General features: G+C 47.8%; 1 protein-coding gene across 1 annotated transcript; it reads left to right on the forward strand.

Annotated features, from left to right (window-relative positions):
• The first annotated feature begins 1,715 nt into the window (after positions 1-1,715).
• CB1H4orf54 (chromosome B1 C4orf54 homolog) lies at positions 1,716-16,420 on the forward strand. Its single transcript, XM_030313377.1, has 2 exons — positions 1,716-7,470; positions 16,279-16,420. Exon 1 carries the CDS (start codon positions 2,028-2,030, stop codon positions 7,431-7,433), a length of 5,406 nt encoding a protein of 1,801 aa, XP_030169237.1. The 5' UTR covers positions 1,716-2,027; the 3' UTR covers positions 7,434-7,470; positions 16,279-16,420.
• The last annotated feature ends 3,094 nt before the right edge of the window (positions 16,421-19,514 follow it).

A 19,514-nucleotide genomic window follows, 5' to 3' on the forward strand; every position in this document is an offset into this window, starting at 1 on the left:
ACACAGGTAGATAATATTTTTATCAGAAATACTTTTATCAGAAAGGGGTGTGTTTTGTTTGTGGTCATGCAGATGAGATTGCCTAATAGATGCATTGCTTCCTTCTAATTGAGCATTTGGCACCGTGGAGAGCGTTCGAGCAGAGAAGCCAGCAAGCCTCTGCGGCATAATGCTCCAGATTCAAGCTCTGGAGCCAAACTGCTTGGGTTTGAGTCTTGCTCCATAATTTCTTAACATCTCTATGCCTCAGCTTTCTTATGCATTAAAATTGTACCTAACTCATCAGGTTGCTAATACATACACATGTAAAGGTGCATCACACACAGTAAGGCTATATAACTCTTAGTTGTGATTATTATTTAACCTTTTCATTGTCATTAAAAATCTGGGAATTTGTGCCATTGAGTCTGGTTCTCCATAACCAAAAAGTTGGCTGAAAATTTAGCAAATTCTCCCTTTTCTTCTTGTTCTTCCATTCCCTTCCTCTCCCTTTGTTTCTTCCTGTTTCCTTTTCTCTTTTACTCTCCGCCTAGTGCTCTGGCTTTATATCCACACCATGGTACTTGATATTTCCAGTATTTCCTTATGTCATGTTTTTAATGGCAATGACGTGGGCAGAAGCAAGTTGTCAGGGGGAGAACGGCAATGCTGTACTCTCTACGTCTCGGGTATGGGAAGGTAAATGCTTCACTTATTAGGGGCTCCCACTCCATACCTACCCCCACGCCTATCCAGAAGAAGGAACATTTTTCTGTGCGGGGGTGGCTTTCACATTGGAAGGGGATGGGTGATGATGTTATTTTTGTTCCCCACAAATGTGGATGTTTAAAATAGTGCTTTATTCAATCGGCATAAGTGACACATAGACTATGTATAGTGGTGAAATTGGGCCTGGCAGGTGATGAGGGCCAGATCTCATGAAAACCAAGGGTCGTGGTTCTCCACTGATAGCACCCAAGGATCTGCTCTGAGAGTGGCCAGCACAGAACCCCTCTCGTGGGGCGCCTGGCAAATTCACTTGCACAACTACTGAATTATCTGAAATGGATGTACCTCAGAGCCAGTGAACTGGGACTTTGGCTCCATTTCCATGGGGCATGCCAGCGGGTCACATTTCCTCTCTGAACCTCCCTCCAAGCCGCACTGTACTCATGAAGGGTAAGTGTATTCGTCGTTCTTTTGTGCCTTTTGACTCCACGCCCTGCAGGCCTGGAATTCAGCCAGCGTAACCGAATCACGAGGCTACAGCTCAGGCTATATTTAATTGAAGGTTTATTGTCTTGCCCCGGTTTTAGAAGTTTAGGGAACTTTTTCTGAGATCGATTGGATACTGTAGAGTTTGAAGTAGTGTTAATTTTGACCCCATGTGCTCCTTTCTAATGACTATTATTAAAAGTTTATTTATTTAAGGTCTTCTGTCTTAAGTCTTTGAAAATTGCCCTTTTATACTTCAAGTCCACACAGTAAGGATTCTAGAAGGGATTCTGGTTTGGAACAAACAGATTATCTTTTATAGAGTGTAACTTCGGAGAAAGAGGGATGGCATATTTTACTCCTATGGAAGTTTTATGACCAGAACTCATCTGATTTGAGATGAACGAAGAAGAAAGTGCATAGATTTTGAGGCAAGCATAAAGCCTCCCATATGTCTAGGAGAGATTTTGAAATCTTTCCGGATTGTCCTGAATTCATATGAAACGCAACGCCAAATTTGAATTTTATTTAAGAACAAGGGGAAAAAGCCATTTAATCAGATTGGGGAGTGAAAGATGGCAGTGAGTAAAGACTAATTTCATACTTGCTAGACATGGCTATAATAGATTACATAGAGCATTTGGTTGATTTGAATGAGAACCCACATGCCTCCTCCACCCTCCACCTTCTCTTTTCATCGCAGAGCCTCCTCTCTCTACCCTCAAGTGTGGTTTCAGTATGACTGGGGAACAGACACTAAAAATATTTCTGGAATGACGTGACCCACTCTCGCCCCATCCAGGAAAGGGACAAGGCTTCACAAGAAACAGCACATGCTTTCCTTTCATTTCTGGAAGTCCCTGGGTCGACCTACAGATGCTGCTCCTTCCGTGGCCGATGGCATTCAGACTCCTCGCCGCCGAAGGTGCCAGACAAACAACTGGACAGAACAGCTCCGCCACGGGAAGCTGGCCCCAGTCTCGGCCGGAGCAGCAGCCCCCCGGCCCCAGACCACCTCTGCCACCCCAGCCGGGAGCCTTCCCGCCTCCCTCGGTCTTGCCCCCACCGCGCCACAGGGGCTGAGGACCTGGGAGCTGGTGGCAGCCGCCGCAGTGGTGCCTACGGCCTTGGGGCCGGTCCAGGCACGTGGGGCCCTGCTCAGGGCCACTCTGCAGCCCCTCCGTGGCCAGGGAGGGACCCAGGACAGCCCCGGCGCTCACCACTGTCTCTTCCTGTCGCTGAAACTTAGCCGAGGGCTCGGAATGGAAGGCGCCACTCCCGAGCCGAGTCCGCAGGCCAGACCGGAGGAGGTGGGCGACCCCGGGGAGAGCGGGGCTCCAGAGAGCCAGGAGCTCAGGCAGCAGCTGCGGCCGCGGCCCAAGCCAGCGGCCTCCTCCCCGCGAGGAGCGAGCTACGTGGAGATGTGCGCGTCCGCTGGGGCCCACGGGGACAGCGCCGGCTCCAGCGCACTCGCTCTGGGGCGCTGCCCCAGAGCCCAGGGCGCCCCTAGGAGTCCCGGGGAGGAAGCCCAAGATGAACCCAGCCGTCGAGAAGGCAAGGCCCCGGCCCCCCGGAGGAATCCTGCCGCCTCGGAACTCTCCAGATCCCAGCTCTCCCGCACAGACGGGGGCAGCAACGTCTCCTCTTCCTCCTCCTCCTCCCCGGTGGACAAAGCAGAAGAAGGTGGCCTTTCCAAGATGGATGATACCACGACATCAACAGGGGCTCTGGCCACCTCCTCTTCGTCTTTAGGCTTTGAGAGTGACAGTGGTGAGAACGCAGTGAGCTGCCAGCCCAGGGGAGGAGGCGGTGGGGGGAGAGCAGGGGGAGGAGGAGGGGGGGGAGGGGCAGGCCGAGGGGGAGGGGGAGGGGGAGACGGAACAGAGTGCAGGGACATTATTGCCAAGTCTCAGGGCGGCAGGGACCCCCCCAAAAATGAGGAGGCTCACTACATCACCACCCACGAGATCCAGCTGAGTGAGGTGGAGCAGGACATGGATTTTGACGTGGGACTGGCCTCCCGCTGGGATTTCGAGGACAACAACGTGATCTACTCGTTCGTGGACTACGCTTCCTTCGGTGGCAGCGATGAGACCCCGGGGGACGTCACCACCCCGACCGAAGAGGACGACGACAACAGCTGCTACCTCAGCACCACTCCTAGCACCAATGCCACCCAGACTCCGAGCCCCACCAGCAGCGACCCGGCCCGCCCCGGCGCCGACAGCAGTGGTCGCCACACCAGCAGCACGGAAGTGGGCAGCGGCCCCTCTGACAGTGACCCCACTCCCCCACCCACCGGGCCTGGCACCGCCACCCCGAGTGAGCCCTTGCCCGAGCCCCCGGAGGCAGCGTCAGGGGCAGCCGCCGCCGCAAGCAGCTGTGGGAGTGCGGCAAGCCAGATCCTCCTATCAATCAAACCGACTTCCCGGGCTATAAATGAGCCTAGCAACGTGCGTGCAAAGCAAAACATTATTTATGCTGCCAAGCATGAAGGCGACATGAGCCTCCGCGTCTCTACAGCTGCTGAACACAATTCAAGTTCACTGAAGCAAGACCCGGCTGCAGCCGTGGCTCAGGACCATGCAAAGAAATTCATCGCTGTCCCTGCTCGCCTGCAGACCCGGTGCGGGGCCATCCGGGCGAAGGAGCTGGTGGACTACTCCAGCGGGGCCTCCAGTGCCGTGAGCGAACTGGACGATGCCGACAAGGAGGTGCGGAACCTGACCTCCCGGGCCTTCCGGAGCCTCGCCTACCCCTACTTCGAGGCCCTGAACATCAGCTCCCGGGAGTCCTCCACGCTCTCCGAGGTCGGCTTTGGGCGGTGGTCGACCTTCCTGGACTTAAAATGTGGAGGTGTTGGAGCCAAGGTGGAGCAGAGCCTCCTGAGGAGCAGTGCGGCCTCCGTGGCCGCGGGTCTGAGGAAGGGCGGTGGGGCCAGGACGGCCGCAGACCAGCTCTACATCCAGTCCAAGAAGTCCCAGACCAAAGCCTTGGAGTTCGTGGTCAGCAAAGTCGAGGGGGAAATCAAACATGTGGAGACCCCGCTGTGTTTCCAGAAGCAGGTCCAGACGGGCTCCCGCGTGGTCACCCTTCTCGAGCCCATGAATCGCCGCAGTGACAGCAAAGCCAGTTCGGCCACTGGGCCCTGCAGAACCACCAGGGGCTCCAGCAAGGGCCCCGGGTCGGTGCACACTGACGATGGCTCGGAGACCTCGGAGAGCAGCAAGCCTGCCTCCCGCGCCGACGGCCCCCAGAAGAAGTCCAAGTTTGCTTCCAGTCTGCTCAAAAATGTCATCTCCAAGAAGATGCAGCGGGAACATGAGTTCAAAATGGAGAGGGGAGAAGTCAGCGACACATCCCACCATAACCTCTCCGGCACCTCCAAGGAGACGGCAGAGAGCCCTGCTCGGGGGGAGAAGCCGCGGGAGAGGGGCCTGCAGAGGCAGAGCTCTCGCCACTCAGAGGCGGGCTCTGAGTACACGGTGCTCAGCGTGGCGGACGCAGGTGCGGAGGGGTCCGCAGCCGAGTCTAAATCCCCAATCTTCAAAGCCAGTGCTCCTCGGGAGAGCGCCACGGTCTCCTGGCGAAATTTCCCGGATGGACATACGGAGGAAGTCTGCGAAATTAAGAAGAGTGCATCAGAGACTGTCAAAGGCATCTTCCTCCGCAGTCAGCACAGTGCATTCCGGTCCTGGAAGGAGAAGGAGGCAGAGAAGAGGGAAGAAAAAGCCCCCATTGGGAAGCTGAAGCTTCCCAAAGGGGGCGACTGGAGGGCTGATCTCGGAGAGATCTCTGCCAGCAAGTCCACCATCATGTCTCGCCTTTTCGTCCCCAACATCCAGCAGACGCCCAAAGACAAGCAGCCGGGGAAGCAGGCTACCAAGTATCCTGCTGCCCAAGCCACCTCCATGGCAGTGATCCGGCCCAAGGCTCCCGAAATCAAGATCCGGCTGGGGAGCGTGCAGCAGCCAAGCTCGGACTTCAACATTGCCAAATTGCTCACGCCCAAACTGGCCAGCAGCAGCGCCTCTAACCTCTTTAAGACCATTGAGGACAACAGCAGAGCGCAGCAGAAACTCTTCCGGGGAGACAACCTGGAAAAAGTGCCCCAGTTCCAGGTGAGAGACGTCAGAGACAAGTCCAAGGCCCAGGGCCCCCTCCACCAGGTGAGAGATGTCAGGAAACTAATCAAAGGGTCAGGGGACAGCAGTGACAAGGGCAGCGTCACCCCAGAGCAGGGGCTGACCGGGCCCAAACCCAGGCAGCTGGCCGCTGCAGCTGGCGGATCCAAATCCCTTTCCCCCATAGTGATTACGTGCCAGGCCGTGGTGAACCAGAGGGAAGATAGCATGGACCGCGAGCCGAGGGAGAACATAGGCAAAGGTGGCAGCGGCAGGGTCTTGAATTCCTCCTCACCGGAAGGGACAGTCTTGGTTCATAGGGCATCTGGCAGGCTGCCCGTGGCCACCATTGCCCCCAATAAGCCGGAGCAGGGGTCTTACCTGCCTGTGCTCAAGATCGTCTCTAAGGCTTCTGCTCAGAAGACCCCAGAGAAGGCCAAGGAGGAGGAGGTCAAGGAGGAAGGGAAAGGCCCCAAGCCATCTCGGAATGCCCTGGAGAAGCTGACTGCCGCAGTGAGGTCCATGGAAGAGCTGTACAGCTTCAACAGGAACGAGTGGAAGCGCAAAAGTGACCCTTTGCCCATGATGATGGACAGCCATGTCCTGTCGCTCATTGCCAGTGAGGAGAGGGAAGGGGCTGCGGGTGCTGAGGGGGACCCAGACAAGCTGGCCCGACGACTGGGTGAGCTGGAGGAGCGGGGCGCGGGAAACAAAGGCGGTGTGGTCCTGCGTGGGGGCCCCGTGGAACGTCTGCAGCGGAGAAACTCCAACCCTAGCACTGAGAGTGTGTCTGCCCGGGCAGCTGCCTTTGAGAACCTGGCCAGGGAGAGGCCTCGATCGCTCTATATTCCCCCAGTCCACAAGGATGTGGAAAGAACCCAGCCCCTGCAGCCCCTTCCCCCACTCCCCAGCAACCGAAATGTGTTCACCGTGAGTGCCAGCAGCACCCAGAAAACTGGGGGTGTCGCTGGCAAGTTCCCACAAGGGCCTTCGCCAGAGAGTCCTTCGGCAGCAAAGGGCATCAAATCACAGGGACTCCGGTCCCTCAAGATCTCTCCGGCCACACGGGCACCTCCTGATGAGGTGACCAATAGGAAAAACGGCAGCAATTTGGAAAAGAACAATAGTGACTGTGAGAATTACCTGACCATCCCCCTTAAAGGAAGCTCTGCAGCTGGAGAGCTTCCGGGCCGGCCCGGGGCTGGGAGGGAGGGGCCGCCCGCCTCCTCAGCGACCACTCTCTGCAGCTTGCCACCCCTGAGCGCCCGCAGTCAGGTCCCCAGTAGTCCCAAAGGCTCTCAGGTCAGTGGAACCGGCCGGCCAGCTTGGCGCACCAAACCCGACAACCCCAGGGAGACAGTAGCTGCCCCCCAAGGGCCACAGAGCCCCGAGCATCTTCCCACTGCCATCTACCACCAGCAGCCACTACCCTTCACCCTGCAGGGAGCCCAGCCCCAGGTCCTCTGCTTCTCCCCACCCAGCATGCCTGCCCCAGCACCTGCAGGCCCGGCCTCAGTCCCCGCAGACCCCTTCCAGCAGCCACAGCCTCAGCAGACCCAGCGCAAGATGCTCCTGGATGTGACGACAGGCCAGTACTATCTGGTGGACACACCAGTACAGCCCATGACCCGAAGACTCTTTGACCCTGAGACGGGGCAGTATGTGGATGTGCCTATGACCTCCCAGCAGCAGGCTGTGGCTCCCATGTCCCTCCCTGTGCCTCCTTTGGCCCTGAGTCCTGGGGCCTATGGACCCACCTACATGATCTACCCCGGTTTTCTGCCCACGGTGCTGCCCACCAGTGCCCTGCAGCCCACGCCAATTGCTCACACCCCAGGGAGCAGTGAGCTCTCCTCCATGGCGGCAGAGCCCCCCAGCAAAGACGCAGCTTCGACATTCACTGAGGCCCCATACTTCATGGCCTCTGGTCAGTCTCCTGCCTCCTCTTCCTCCTCGGCCGCAGCAGCCACATCCCAGCTCGTGGGGGCCAAGGGCTTCGCCCAGCTGCACGGCAAGCCTGTCATCAGCATCTCTTCGCAACCCCTGGGGCCGAGGATCATTGCGCCCCCCTCCTTTGATGGCACAACCATGAGCTTTGTGGTAGAACACAGATGATGCGCAGTCACCAGAAAGCAGAACGGAGCAGCTGCTGGTGAGTGAATGTTACTTTGATAATCAGTTTTAAGGGATTAAGAGCAATCCTACTGCTTCGTGTTTGAAGTGGCAGGGGAGGCTGTCTGTAGAAAGGGGCGTTTTGGGAGAAGAGAACAATACCCCACCTAAATTATTAAGGAGCTAATTTCCTTACCAAGTTTCCTCTTCTTCCCACTCCTCAATCCCCGCAGCCAGCCTTTCCCCCTCTGACCTTTTCAAACTGCCTGTTTTTCCCACCAGTGAGTAGGAGGGAAGTGAACCTTAGATCTGTCAGGTTAGCCTTTGGTGAGGATTGGCAGGGGAAAGAAATGAAAACCCGGTCTGGATTTCGTGGAGTGAGCTTCGCTCTATTCCTGGCAGCCCCAGCGACAGAAGGCGTGAATATTCTGAGAGATGGGTGGGAACACCGGTGCTCTCGGTGCTCTTGTCGCTCCCCACAAGTAAGAAGAATCACACTGACATTTTCTTGTTTAGGAGGTTTTCTAAAATCTGTACAAAGGCTTCTCTCCCTCCACATCTTCTCTCACTTGAAATGTCTTATACAAAGGGACTGTATATTTTAAGCTCTTGTTTTTCTGTTTCCAGATAGAGTACTTTTTCGTAGGGTGAGTTCAAGGTCTTTAGACACACACACACACACACACACTTGACCATGAAAAGGGGGATATTCTTCAGCTGCAGTGGCTTCTTGCATGGGCTGCTGGGTTTGATCCAGTCTGATCAGACCGAATCCACTATGCACGGCTGCTAATTCCTGTAAGACACTCGCTTTCATATCTGCATTCTTTCCCTTCGGAAAATAATCAACCTCCACTTGCCCCCCTCTAGAAGAAATCAGATTAAGTAGATTCCTGATATCTGAATTAATCCAAATGCAGACAGGAATCCTTGCTGTAAATACACTCCAGGGGACTTGATAGGAAAAATGAGTTTGGCTTGTCTGAACCAGGACGATCAGACAATCAGACAGGGGCAGCCTTCAATAGGAGCACAGAAGTGTCAGCAGCGTGGGGACAAATTGGCCCCCTCATTTTCCTGTTTGCTTCAGATTAGGACGTGTTGGCATCATATATGCTTCTAGGACTTTCACTTTTGGTACGATCATGCTGAACCAAGAAGGGAGGTGGAGAGGAGAGAAGCCGTTTCTCTGCTTATATGAAAGAAGTAAACCATTTTTCTCTTTTCCGAACTGAAAAGGAACAGAGGAACACTGCTTCTTTGTGCGATGAAAGGGCCTTAAGTCAGGAAGTAGGATCATTGAATCAGATTCACAGCTTCAGCTCCTCACCAGCTGTGTGTTCTTGGGCATGCAAACTCTTTAGCACTCATGGCACTCACGTGTCAATAATATCTACCCTTCGGGGCCCCTGGGTGGCTCAGTCGGTTAAGTGTCTCTTGATTTGGGCTCAGGTCATGGTCTCATGGTTCATGAGATTGAGCCCCATATTGGACTCTGCGCTGACAGAATCCTTGGGATTCTCTCTCCCTCTCTCTGCCCCTCCCCCACCTCTCAAAATAAAGAAATAAACATTTAAAAAAATATCTCCGGCTGCCTGGGTGGCTCAGTGGGTTAAGCATCCAACTTCAGCTCAGGTCATGATCTCACCAGTCATGAGTTCAAGCCCCGTGTCGGACTCTGTGCTGACAGCTCAGATCCCGGAGCCCTCACTCTCTGCCCCTCCCCCACTAGTTCTCTCTCTCTCTCTCTCTCTCTCTCTCTCTCGGAAACAAATAAACATTAAAAAAAAATTAAACAAAATACCTACTCCTCAAAATTTACCTCAGTGTCAGTTGGCATAATAGTATATTGCAAAGTATAAAACCTTTTTCAAATTCAGGGATTGTTACTATGCATTACATTTATTAGACTTCTAGACATTAAGCCACCGTTCAAAAATCCTTGGGTCTTTGTGTCAAAAATTCCCTCGTTTTCCTTGCACTCTGGAAACAGAGAACTTGCATTCTTCCTCTGTGAGAGCTTGCAGCAGGCAGTGTATGATGATCACAAAGAGAGGGGTGTGGGGACTCAAGGTAAATAATGAATCTTTTATTCATTGTAAAAAAATTCAATCTGCTTCTGGAAGAGGCTCAGAATTAGACACGTAGTTTTGCAGAAAGAAAAGAGTAGCCTCTAGGCAAAAATGTTTTAATCTTCTAGACAGGTGGTGTGTTTACCTAAGGCTATTTTGGGGCAGCTAATCCTGCGAGGCCTTTGTGTGAGCCCTGGAGGTGCAGAAGCCAGGGGAAGAGAGGACACGACACAGAGGAGGGAACAACCGGGCACACGGGCACACGCTTGCCTGGTGTCCCTGCAGCAGCTGCCTCTGGCTTCCCTCCTGTCTGCTGAGTCTGGAGAGATTAGGCATGGAGTTGTTCCCATCAGACACAGGTAGAAATCATAATTTTTAGTGTTCGAGATTTGAACAGTAATTTTTTAAAAAGGTTTTGCCTTTTGAAAGCACAGCCTTTTATTTTAGTCCCCAACCCCAAAGATAGAAATGCAAAGCTGGCTTCTCGGTTTAAGAAGACTTTGTTAGGAACTAACAATTAGCGTTTTGTATATAGGCAAAAATCTATTATCCAAATTCAGATAACTAATATCCTTCAAAACTCATCTTCCTGAAAGTCCTTTTCCACACTGTCAGTACAGAGCCCGACTCAGGGCTCGAACCCACAAAACGTGAGATCGTGACCTGAGATGAAATCAACAGTCAGACACTTAGCTGACTGAGCCACCCAGGCGCCCTACCTTCCTGAAAGTTCGATGCCACTTTCTGAAGAAAGTTAGATACGTGAAAAAGAAGTGTGTTGTTCTTTTTGGCGTGTGAAAAAAATTGTAAACACTGCTCAGATATATCAAAAAAATTACGTTGTACACATTCATCAGTGGAAGCTCCTATGGATGGTCAGGGTGAGAAGTCTTGAGAGCTGGTTTCAATTCAAGATATCCTAAGAATTTGATTTAAAATTCAGAGATTTTCCTTGAGGTAGAGTAGGAGTTTATGTGCCCCTTTTAACTAAGAAGTCACACAAATGACTTGATCTGGTCACAGCATTTCACGGAGAAGAAAATTAAAGCTTAGAAGGAATGGCTTTGCTGAGGTCCCCAGGGAACGAGATAGCCAGGATCTGCAGAGGGGGCTCTGGGCTCTCGCTCGCAGCATGCACCCCGGGGGCCACTCTGTTCCTTGGTCGAAGGCCCGGAGCAAAGAAAGGATGGCAGAGAAGGATAGCGAGCCCTGTCCTGGCAGCCAGGACACCCGGGCTCTCTACTCTGTGCTTCTCTGGACATTTGTAAAATGAATGTTTGAACGAAATGCGCTAATTCCCTCATTCATCCGAGGAACACGAACCTCTTGTTTACCCTCCACCAGCTACAGTGTGCTCTGCGGTGGGGAGAGCCCCACCCACGTGTGACCTGGTCCCCCAAGCCAAGAGGGCACAGATCCGTGCCCGCAGAGCTGCGAGACCAGGATTCAAGTCCTGTCTTAACCTTTAAGATTCCTTCCAGCTCAAATAATAATAATAAGTGTTTCAGCATCTATTTTTAGCTGTGCCGTTGTACCAGGGAGCCTGGGGAGCTTTGCTCCGTCCCCCTGTGTATATCTGAGCATAACCAGGTGCCATCATCTCTGTCTGCTTATGCAGTTACGAATTTCCCTTTAGTTTTGCTTTCACAGATGGGTCTTTCTGCTTCTCTCCTTCCTGTGGTCACTGCTGCTGTGCTCCTCAAACTTTGCCATGTCGCAGCCCGGCTGAGAAGATAATTAGCAGTATTATTCTTTTATCCTGACTTGGTAATGATGTCACACACTGTGACAAATGGATGAGGCTCTTCCCAGCTGGTGGCCTCGCGGCCAGTAGTCATGACAGGAGCCCATGCTCGACACACCGGTGTGCTGGGCACACCAGTTGCAAAACTTGGCTATTTTCTCCCTTGTCGTTAGGATTTTTCTGTTTTAGGCCTTTGCTGTTTGTCGGCTTTTGCTTTGAAAGTCCCTTTTCCACAGGATCTTCGATGCTTTTTCTGCTGAGACCATTTTTGTTTTAGTTTTCTGTTATTTGACATGTGTAGCTGAGGTTTTCCTTCCCTGACACATTCCCTCTCATGCTTTCTCCTGCCCACCCACTTAGACACCATCTTTCTGTTTTAAAATTTGAATTGAGACTTGATTATAAATACCATTTACAAGGACACAAAGATAAAGTCAATAGGTGATAATAACAGAAGAAAACTTCAACTGGCATCATGCCTGCCACACAGCGGTTAACGCAATTATTTTGTTTCAGTGAATGTCTTCTGTTTTTCCTATAAGACTTGATCTATTTGTCGTTTCATTTCTGAGTGTGCCTTATGTTGCTCCTACATGTTGGTCTTTCTTTTCTTCTTACTTCCTCCAGGTTCTTTCCACGGCTCAATAGAGCCCCCCACATCAGCAGCTGAAGTGGAAAGAGAGAGGGGCTGGATGCAGGGGCAACTGTTTCTGGAAAGTTCTAAGGAGGCCCTAGAGGGGTCCTCAGATGGTTGAACCCTGTCTCTTGCATTGAAATTACAGGAGGAACCTGGGGCTCAGAACAGTTAAGTGACCTTTCATGAGTCACTGTGCCCCTGAAGGCAGAATTGGGACTAAAAACCCAAAGTATCCCATGCGAGAGCCTTTTTCCAGTTTGCTTCTTTCTTGCTCTTCATTTCCCCTTTTCTTTTTCTCCTTTGGTGGTCTCTTCTTTGGTGGTCCCTCTTCCTGGTGTCTGTCCAACCAGTTCACTACCTATCTCTTTCTTCTTTTAGCGTTGGTCTGAGAATTTCATTTACTTTCTGTTCGTTGCTTTTTGTTTTTGTTTGACAACTTTATTTTTTTTTATTAATTTTAATGTTTATTAATTTACTTTGAGAGAGAAAGAAAGAGAGCAGGGAAGGAGCAGTGCGGGGGAGGGGGGGTGCGGGTGGGAAGAATCCCAAGTAGGTTCTGTGTTTTCAGCGCGGAGCCTGAAGCAGGGCTCGAGCTTGCAAACCCCGAGATCATGACCTGAGCTGAAGTCAAGAGTCGGATGCTTAATGGACTGAGCCACCCAGGTGACCTTGTTTGGCAATTTTATTCCCTTTTAGGACTCTTTTTCCCCATTCACTTGCAGTTGATTTAGTTGGATGTCCCACCTTGCTTCCTTCTTTCTCCTCACCTTTTCTTTCTGTGGTTTGTTTTTATCACCACCTGGGTGGCCTGAAGGACACTGCTCCCTGCCTGCTCCCTCACCTGCACATTCTTTGCAGCTTCCTGCAGGAGGCCAGGTGTCAGGGCCGGGGGCCATAAGCGTGGCATTTCATTTGCAGTTCATTCTGTAATCACATTCCTGAATTGATTTGTTCATTTCAATTTTTTTCTAACTTTGTTGTGGCTTCCTCTGTCTGTTATTATCTCTAGCTGCTCTTTTGTTGGATTATCTTCTTAATGTCTTTTTTGCTTTTTCTCCCTTTCTCTTTTCTTGGATTGTAGCTTCCCTCGAGCTTATTATTTGGTGCCTCCCTCCACAATTGTATTAATACCTTTTTGTTTTCTTTACCATCTATAAAATTAATAATAAATGAAAAGTAATAGCTAATGTATATTAATTATTTGTTATATATCAAGACTTCATATCATGCCATTGGATTCTGAAAGTAAGTAGATACTATTTTTAATTCCTGTTTACAAATGAAAAAATAGCTTGTCCCAGATCCACAGATCAGCTGAAATCCAGGCCCTTGGAGCTCTGTGGCCCATGCTCTTGCAGATGACCCCTTGTATGCCCACTTCGTTTACTCTCTGCCCTCCAGGTGTCAGTTTCTGGCTGTGAATTGTCTCTCTCCCCTTATCTGGGGAAAAAGAGAAGAGAATAAGGGTAACAAATTGACCCTGAACTGTCAATGTCTAGCATATGCTAAGTCTCCATGTGTGTTTTTCTTTTGATTTAAAAATTAGCTGTCCTTAGTTATTAGAACATCTTATGCATCAAAGAGAATTCAAGCCAGTTTCAGAAACTTTGGGAGTGGCTGTGGCTCCCAGTGATGGGGGAGAGGGTGGTAATTGTGGTATGTGGGGGAGGGGTGGGTATAGGTTGTCCGTGTGAGAGTGGGATCCTCCTGGATGCCAATGGGTTCGTGCATTTTAGTTGAGGAGGGACTGTGGGGCTTTGACTAAATAAAGGCCAAGTAGGTGCACCTTGAGGTCAGGCAACCCTGGCTTAAATTCTAACGCTCGTATTACTTTGCATAAGGGATTTGTCATGTCTGGGCCTCGGTTTCTTCAACTGTAAAATGGAAATACCTTGCAGGAGTGTTGGGAAGAATGAGTTATAAAACCGTTACAAAGGACATAGCAAACAGCTCAGGGCACATAGTAAGAGTTCAGTCTCTCTTGGAGACTAGAACCCTATAAATGCCTCAGAGCCCCCTCATCTTTCAGGCCCTCACGAGAGCAGAAAATTGGTCCTTATCTACGCGGACTTCCAGGACAGCAACAGGGGCCTGTATCCAGGATTGCTTTATATTTCCCCCAACGGAAAGCAATGCCCACAACCCCAGAGTCCCCTTTGAGCTGGCTTATCTCTAAGGGCAGGCCCGTTGGCTGCGGGTCAGGGTACTCTAGTATCAAGGCCTTCCAGAATGTTATACAACTCTGCAGATAGCTTGCCAGCTGCATGTAGAGATTTTCCTCTCTGTCTGGGCACAGGTCTGTGTGAGCAAGGGAAAATCTGACCCAGCATCACTGCTGAACTCCGTCATGTGTTCTGGTCCTATAACCATGGGAAGTCATCCAGGCCAAACTGCCCGGTGACACAGTATAGTCACCCCTCTCATCTTTACTGGCTTCTTCATGATCCTCTGATAGGTTAAACTGGTGGATTTTCTTACTCAACCCTTAACAAGAATCGGACTAACTTTATTACTTGCAAAATTTCAAATAAAATTCCTCTGAAGTTAATGGAAGCAGAGCCAATGTCCTGCAAATGAATGAAAAGGCGATATCTGGACTATGGGTCCCTAAAAATGGTCCCAGTCGATTGTATAAATAGGTTTCTCCTCCGTTTCTCAGGCTGTTCTCACCATCCTGGAGTACGCCTCCCACCCACCCCACCGCTGTCGGCGCCCATCTCCACCCGCACCACCACCCCACATCTTCTCAGCCTGTTCAGGGAATCTTTGCAAAATCTTGCCTCACGATGGACTCAGCCTGTGTGGTTGTCAGATCCATGGATCCTTGAATCTCATACTCTGCTTCTTAGTCTTCTATTTTCTTCTCCTCCCCTTGTAATTATATTTTCTTTTCCAGTTGCTGCTTTCTATGCCCTAAGGTAGGAAAAACCTAAATTTCACAAATGAGAAGTCTCCAAACCCATCTCGGTGTCTTGCATCCTGGAGGTCACTCCTCAATATAGAAGACAAAAGAATAAAATAAACAAACATGAAGTATATACATGTGAAATCATAATTATTCTTAAAGACTTTTTTTTTTTTTTCAACGTTTATTTATTTTTGGGACAGAGAGAGAGACAGAGCATGAACGGGGGAGGGGCAGAGAGAGAGGGAGACACAGAATCGGAAGCAGGCTCCAGGCTCTGAGCCATCAGCCCAGAGCCCGACGCGGGGCTCGAACTCACGGACCGTGAGATCGTGACCTGGCTGAAGTCGGACGCTTAACCGACTGCGCCACCCAGGCGCCCCAAAGACTTTTTTTTTCTTATGTATTTAACACAAGTCAATTTTTAGATGACAGGGTTAAAATATCCCTTGTCGAGCTACTCTGATTGCGTATAATTGATTAGATAGCTGTTATTTGATACTCCTCAGAAGTTATTTTTCACATGACAGAGTGTTCTTAATCCTTAACAAATATTACCTGTAGGCCACTCTATATCTGTCTTCATAATATTATGTTCAAATATCAACTCTCAAATGTCAGAAAAAAAAATGTTTTTTTAAGGCATAGTTTTAGTAGACTTACTATAGAGAGATCAACAGAAAAGGCTAATTTTCAGTAAGCTTTTAATCTTGTGATAGAATGGATTTAACTAAGTTATAGGCTCTAATCAGTGTGTCTCATTTTAATCAAAATGCACTGTACGAAATTCTACATAATTTAGGTAGTGATTGTTCACTTATAAGAATTCTCAGTGTAGGGTTTACTCACTTAACTGGATTACTAACTCATAAATTTCAAATATTTCTATTTAGCTTAAATATCATTTCTGCATGATATTTTAGGAATGTATCTATCACAGTTTTATCTCTGCTGTGGATGATTTCAATGAAACTAAACATTTAACTCTAAAATCATTTTTCAATAGTTGATTGATTAAAGTTTCAAAGAGAAGCTTTTCTTTGGGTACTTTCTTAAAGTCACTATAATGTCTAAGGAAATTCAGAAACACTTTTGCCAACTACAATTTAAAATGTGATCTTCATCATTATTAATGTTGAAATTAGCCAAATAGTCAAATAAAATGTACCTTGATATCCTTCTTTAGAAGTGAGATCTACTGGGGTGCCTGGGTGGCTCAGTCGGTTGAGCGTCCGACTTCGGCTCAGGTCATGATCTCACAGTTTGTGGGTTTGAGCCCTGTGTCGGGCTCTGTGCTGACCTCTTGCTCAGAGCCTGGAACCTGCTTCGGATTCTGTGTCTCCTTCTCTCTTCTGCCCCTCCCCCGCTCACACTTCGTCTCACTCTGTTTCTCAAAAATAAATAAATAAATGTAAAAAAGAAAAATTAAAAAAAAGAAGTGAGATTTACTTTTAGTCTAACAATCTTTTCTTGACCATGTTTGTTTATAGGAGCAAGACGGAAGATGGACTATTCTGTAATCTGAAGGTTGCATTGTAGCAGCACTAAGAATGCATCTGAAACACTTCCTCTACATGTGTTATTCTTAGTTTTTGCTTCTTATAAACCAAGTGTGTAAGTTTCTATATTTTCCTGAACAACCCTGTTAAAACAGTTTGTGTTATTTTAGTTTTACTAAGCTGATTGAATGGTTGCAGTTTTTCCCCTGTGAAACGATTTCTTTTTATACTATAATACAGAATATAAGCTTTCTCTTCATCTCTCCCTTCTGTACTTGTGACTAGGCAAACAATCCCTTCAGTGTTTTCATAGTTCAATCAAAACATACAGCAGAATGAGATTGGTTCTGTTTTAAACCACATCAGTAAATCAATAATCTGGATTATAAATCTCCTTATGGGTTCTTGGAATATGTGAGGATTGTTTGATTTTTAAATATGATGGGTCTGCATTTTGAATCACATACGAGCCAAGCCTAGTCATTCCCTTGGTTATGTTCTACATGTTCTTTTATTGGGTTTAGCATGATTTCAAATGTGATTGTGAAAAAATAGTAGTTTTCGTTCTTGGGCTTTGTTTTAATTTTCCCATTTGTACAACGCCATGACACTATCTGTCGCCTTAAAATAGAATGGTTTGAAATACTGAAGAGCCAGTGACTGCATTTAAAATTAAGTTCTTAGTCTCAGAGAAGTATAAAATACCTATTTTCCTCTTGGAATCCAACCTTTGTTATGAGTGGATAGCAGTTTTTTGTCTTCTTCGGTGATTCCCTCTCTCCATAGTTGCATGCTCCTCTCTCACAGGGTTGCCTGAAGTCTGAGGAGTGGCCTGTTTGGGGCAGTAGAGTGGAATGTGAACTGATTCAGTGGCTCTGATTCTCTCCAGCCCCAGCCATACAGATAGCAGTGCCCTAGGATTGTATCACTTGCTCCCTATGGCTTTAAGAGATGTTGAGAATCCAAATCACAGAATCTTTCATCGACTTTCAATACTGTCTCCGCTGAAACTCAATTCTGAAGGTTATTTTAGTGAGTGTTCACAGTGAGTCCTGATGAGTTGATTGGAGAGATAAATATTTAGTTTGTCATAATTAGTAAGCATGCCAACATATACTCAACAAATGATACATTGGAATATTTCTTACTTTTAAAAAGAATAACTTGAAGGTTCTCCCAGGCTGTCTTTAAGGAGTTTCCTCTTATCTGTTTATTTGTTCAAAGGCAAGTCATCCTGGTAAAACATTTTTTAAGATCCTTATTTTGATTTTAATGATCATCGGTATTTGGTTTCTGCTTAAATTTTTTTCTTGAAGCCACAGAATTTTATGCTATTCATGACTGAAGATGTGAGTAAAACCTAAGACTGATTTTTGTGTGATTGACGTAATCTCATTTGTAGTTAGGCTTCCCGTCTCAGACTCTTGTAGGAAAAGTGACTCAATTTCTCTTTTAGGGCCTTCCCGAAAGGGATCTTCCTTTAAAATGAAATTCTGTTGGGTAGAAGAAAAGGTTTGAGGCAGGAATAGTCAGCTCTGGTCACGATTCCATCAATGGGCTGATGAGCAATGAAATGAATGTCTCTATGAGACAAGAAGCATGAAATATAAAACAGCCTCTGTGTATAGAAAAGATGACCTTGTACCATACTGGGGCAAGCCTTATTTCTTTGTCACGGAGGTCTTCTCACCCAGGTACAGCAGCAGTGTCACCCCAGAATTGCCTTAATTTTTCACCACTCTTACCACATTCAGCCATTTTCAGGAGAGATTGGCTAGGTATGAGGTCATTTAGTATTAAAACAAGGAGGTAGAATCGATTTCAAAGAGCTCAAACCTGTAGTGCCCAAAGAAGCACCATGAATTCTCAAATATTTGAACACATCTGGCAAAACCAACATAGGATTTGGGTGGATAGTACCAGAATTGACAAGACTGTTTTAAAAACGCGTGTGACTTTTAGGCAAACCCAGTGATCATACTGAGTAGTCAACTGCTTGCCAGGTCTTCAAAAAGAGAGACATTTCCTTCCCTGGAAAATGTGGTCGAATTCTTACCTGGGGGCCTGGGGACCCCATAAGCTATTTATCATTATTTATCATCAGCAGATCTGAGCCTTAAATTCTCACACTGAGGTAAACTAGTATAGAAACCAGGAAAGAAAAGAGAACTTTTCACTCATTGGTTCTATCAGAGAGGCCACATCTTCTAAGAAGCTGCCAAGGACGTAGTAAATGTCCAAGTGGTTAAAATGGAACTTTAAAAATAGTATTCTATGACTGCCACATTGTTTATTGATAATTTTATGGTCCTCTATTTCATCAAACAAAAAAAAAACAAAAACAAAAAACAAAAAAAACCAAACTAATGCTGCTGGCCATTTACTACCTCAAGTGATAGGGACGAACGTTTTTAAACACGTGGTAATTCTAAAGCCTCATTTTCAGTGTTTCATTATTTCTCGAGGTTGCATTGCTGTTGGAATGAGGTGGTTGTGCCCTTCCTATTTCAACCAAAGTTACGTGGAATAAAGCAAGAGTCTATGAAGCCTTTTGATCCATAAAACTATTACCCTAACGATGTCCCTTTAGCTACTGAACTACTACCCTTTTATGTCTTATGTACACAAAACCATCAATGAAGCATGTAGCATTTCCCAAATAGTGACTTGAGCTTGAATCTAACGAGAGTCCGGTTTATGCCATTTCCACTCAGGGTTACATGTGTGACTCAGTTTTCCAGAGGAACCACAGGGCATTGTCCATAGAAAACTTGACCCGTTTCCTCTTTCCCCCTGTTGGTTAAATAGTCAGGTGGAAATTTACTCCATTTGAGTTGTTTCTGGAAAACTGAACACATTTTTAACCAGTATGAAAATTTTCATCCGCAAGAATATATTTTCTTAGAAGCACTCACTGAAATTGCCCTCAGGATTAAATGAAGCCCAAATATGCAGTTAGTGACTTAATATATAAGCTCTCTGTCTGTCTGTATATGTCTTTATACGTTTGTATGTATATGGCTCTCTATGTACCACTGAGTAAATAAGCTAAAACAGATTACGCTTTGCCATCTTTATGACAAATCTCAAATGTTAACACACAGTTCAAATTCATCCTTATAACAATAGGAAATACCTAGTGATATAAATTTCTTTTTCTTAATTTCAGATTTGACTTTATCATTGTTGCCTCTTAAAGAGATAATGCATTTTAATTATTTTCATAC

Source organism: Lynx canadensis, chromosome B1, assembly GCF_007474595.2.
Source record: "Lynx canadensis isolate LIC74 chromosome B1, mLynCan4.pri.v2, whole genome shotgun sequence".
Classification (NCBI taxonomy): Eukaryota; Metazoa; Chordata; class Mammalia; order Carnivora; family Felidae; genus Lynx; species Lynx canadensis.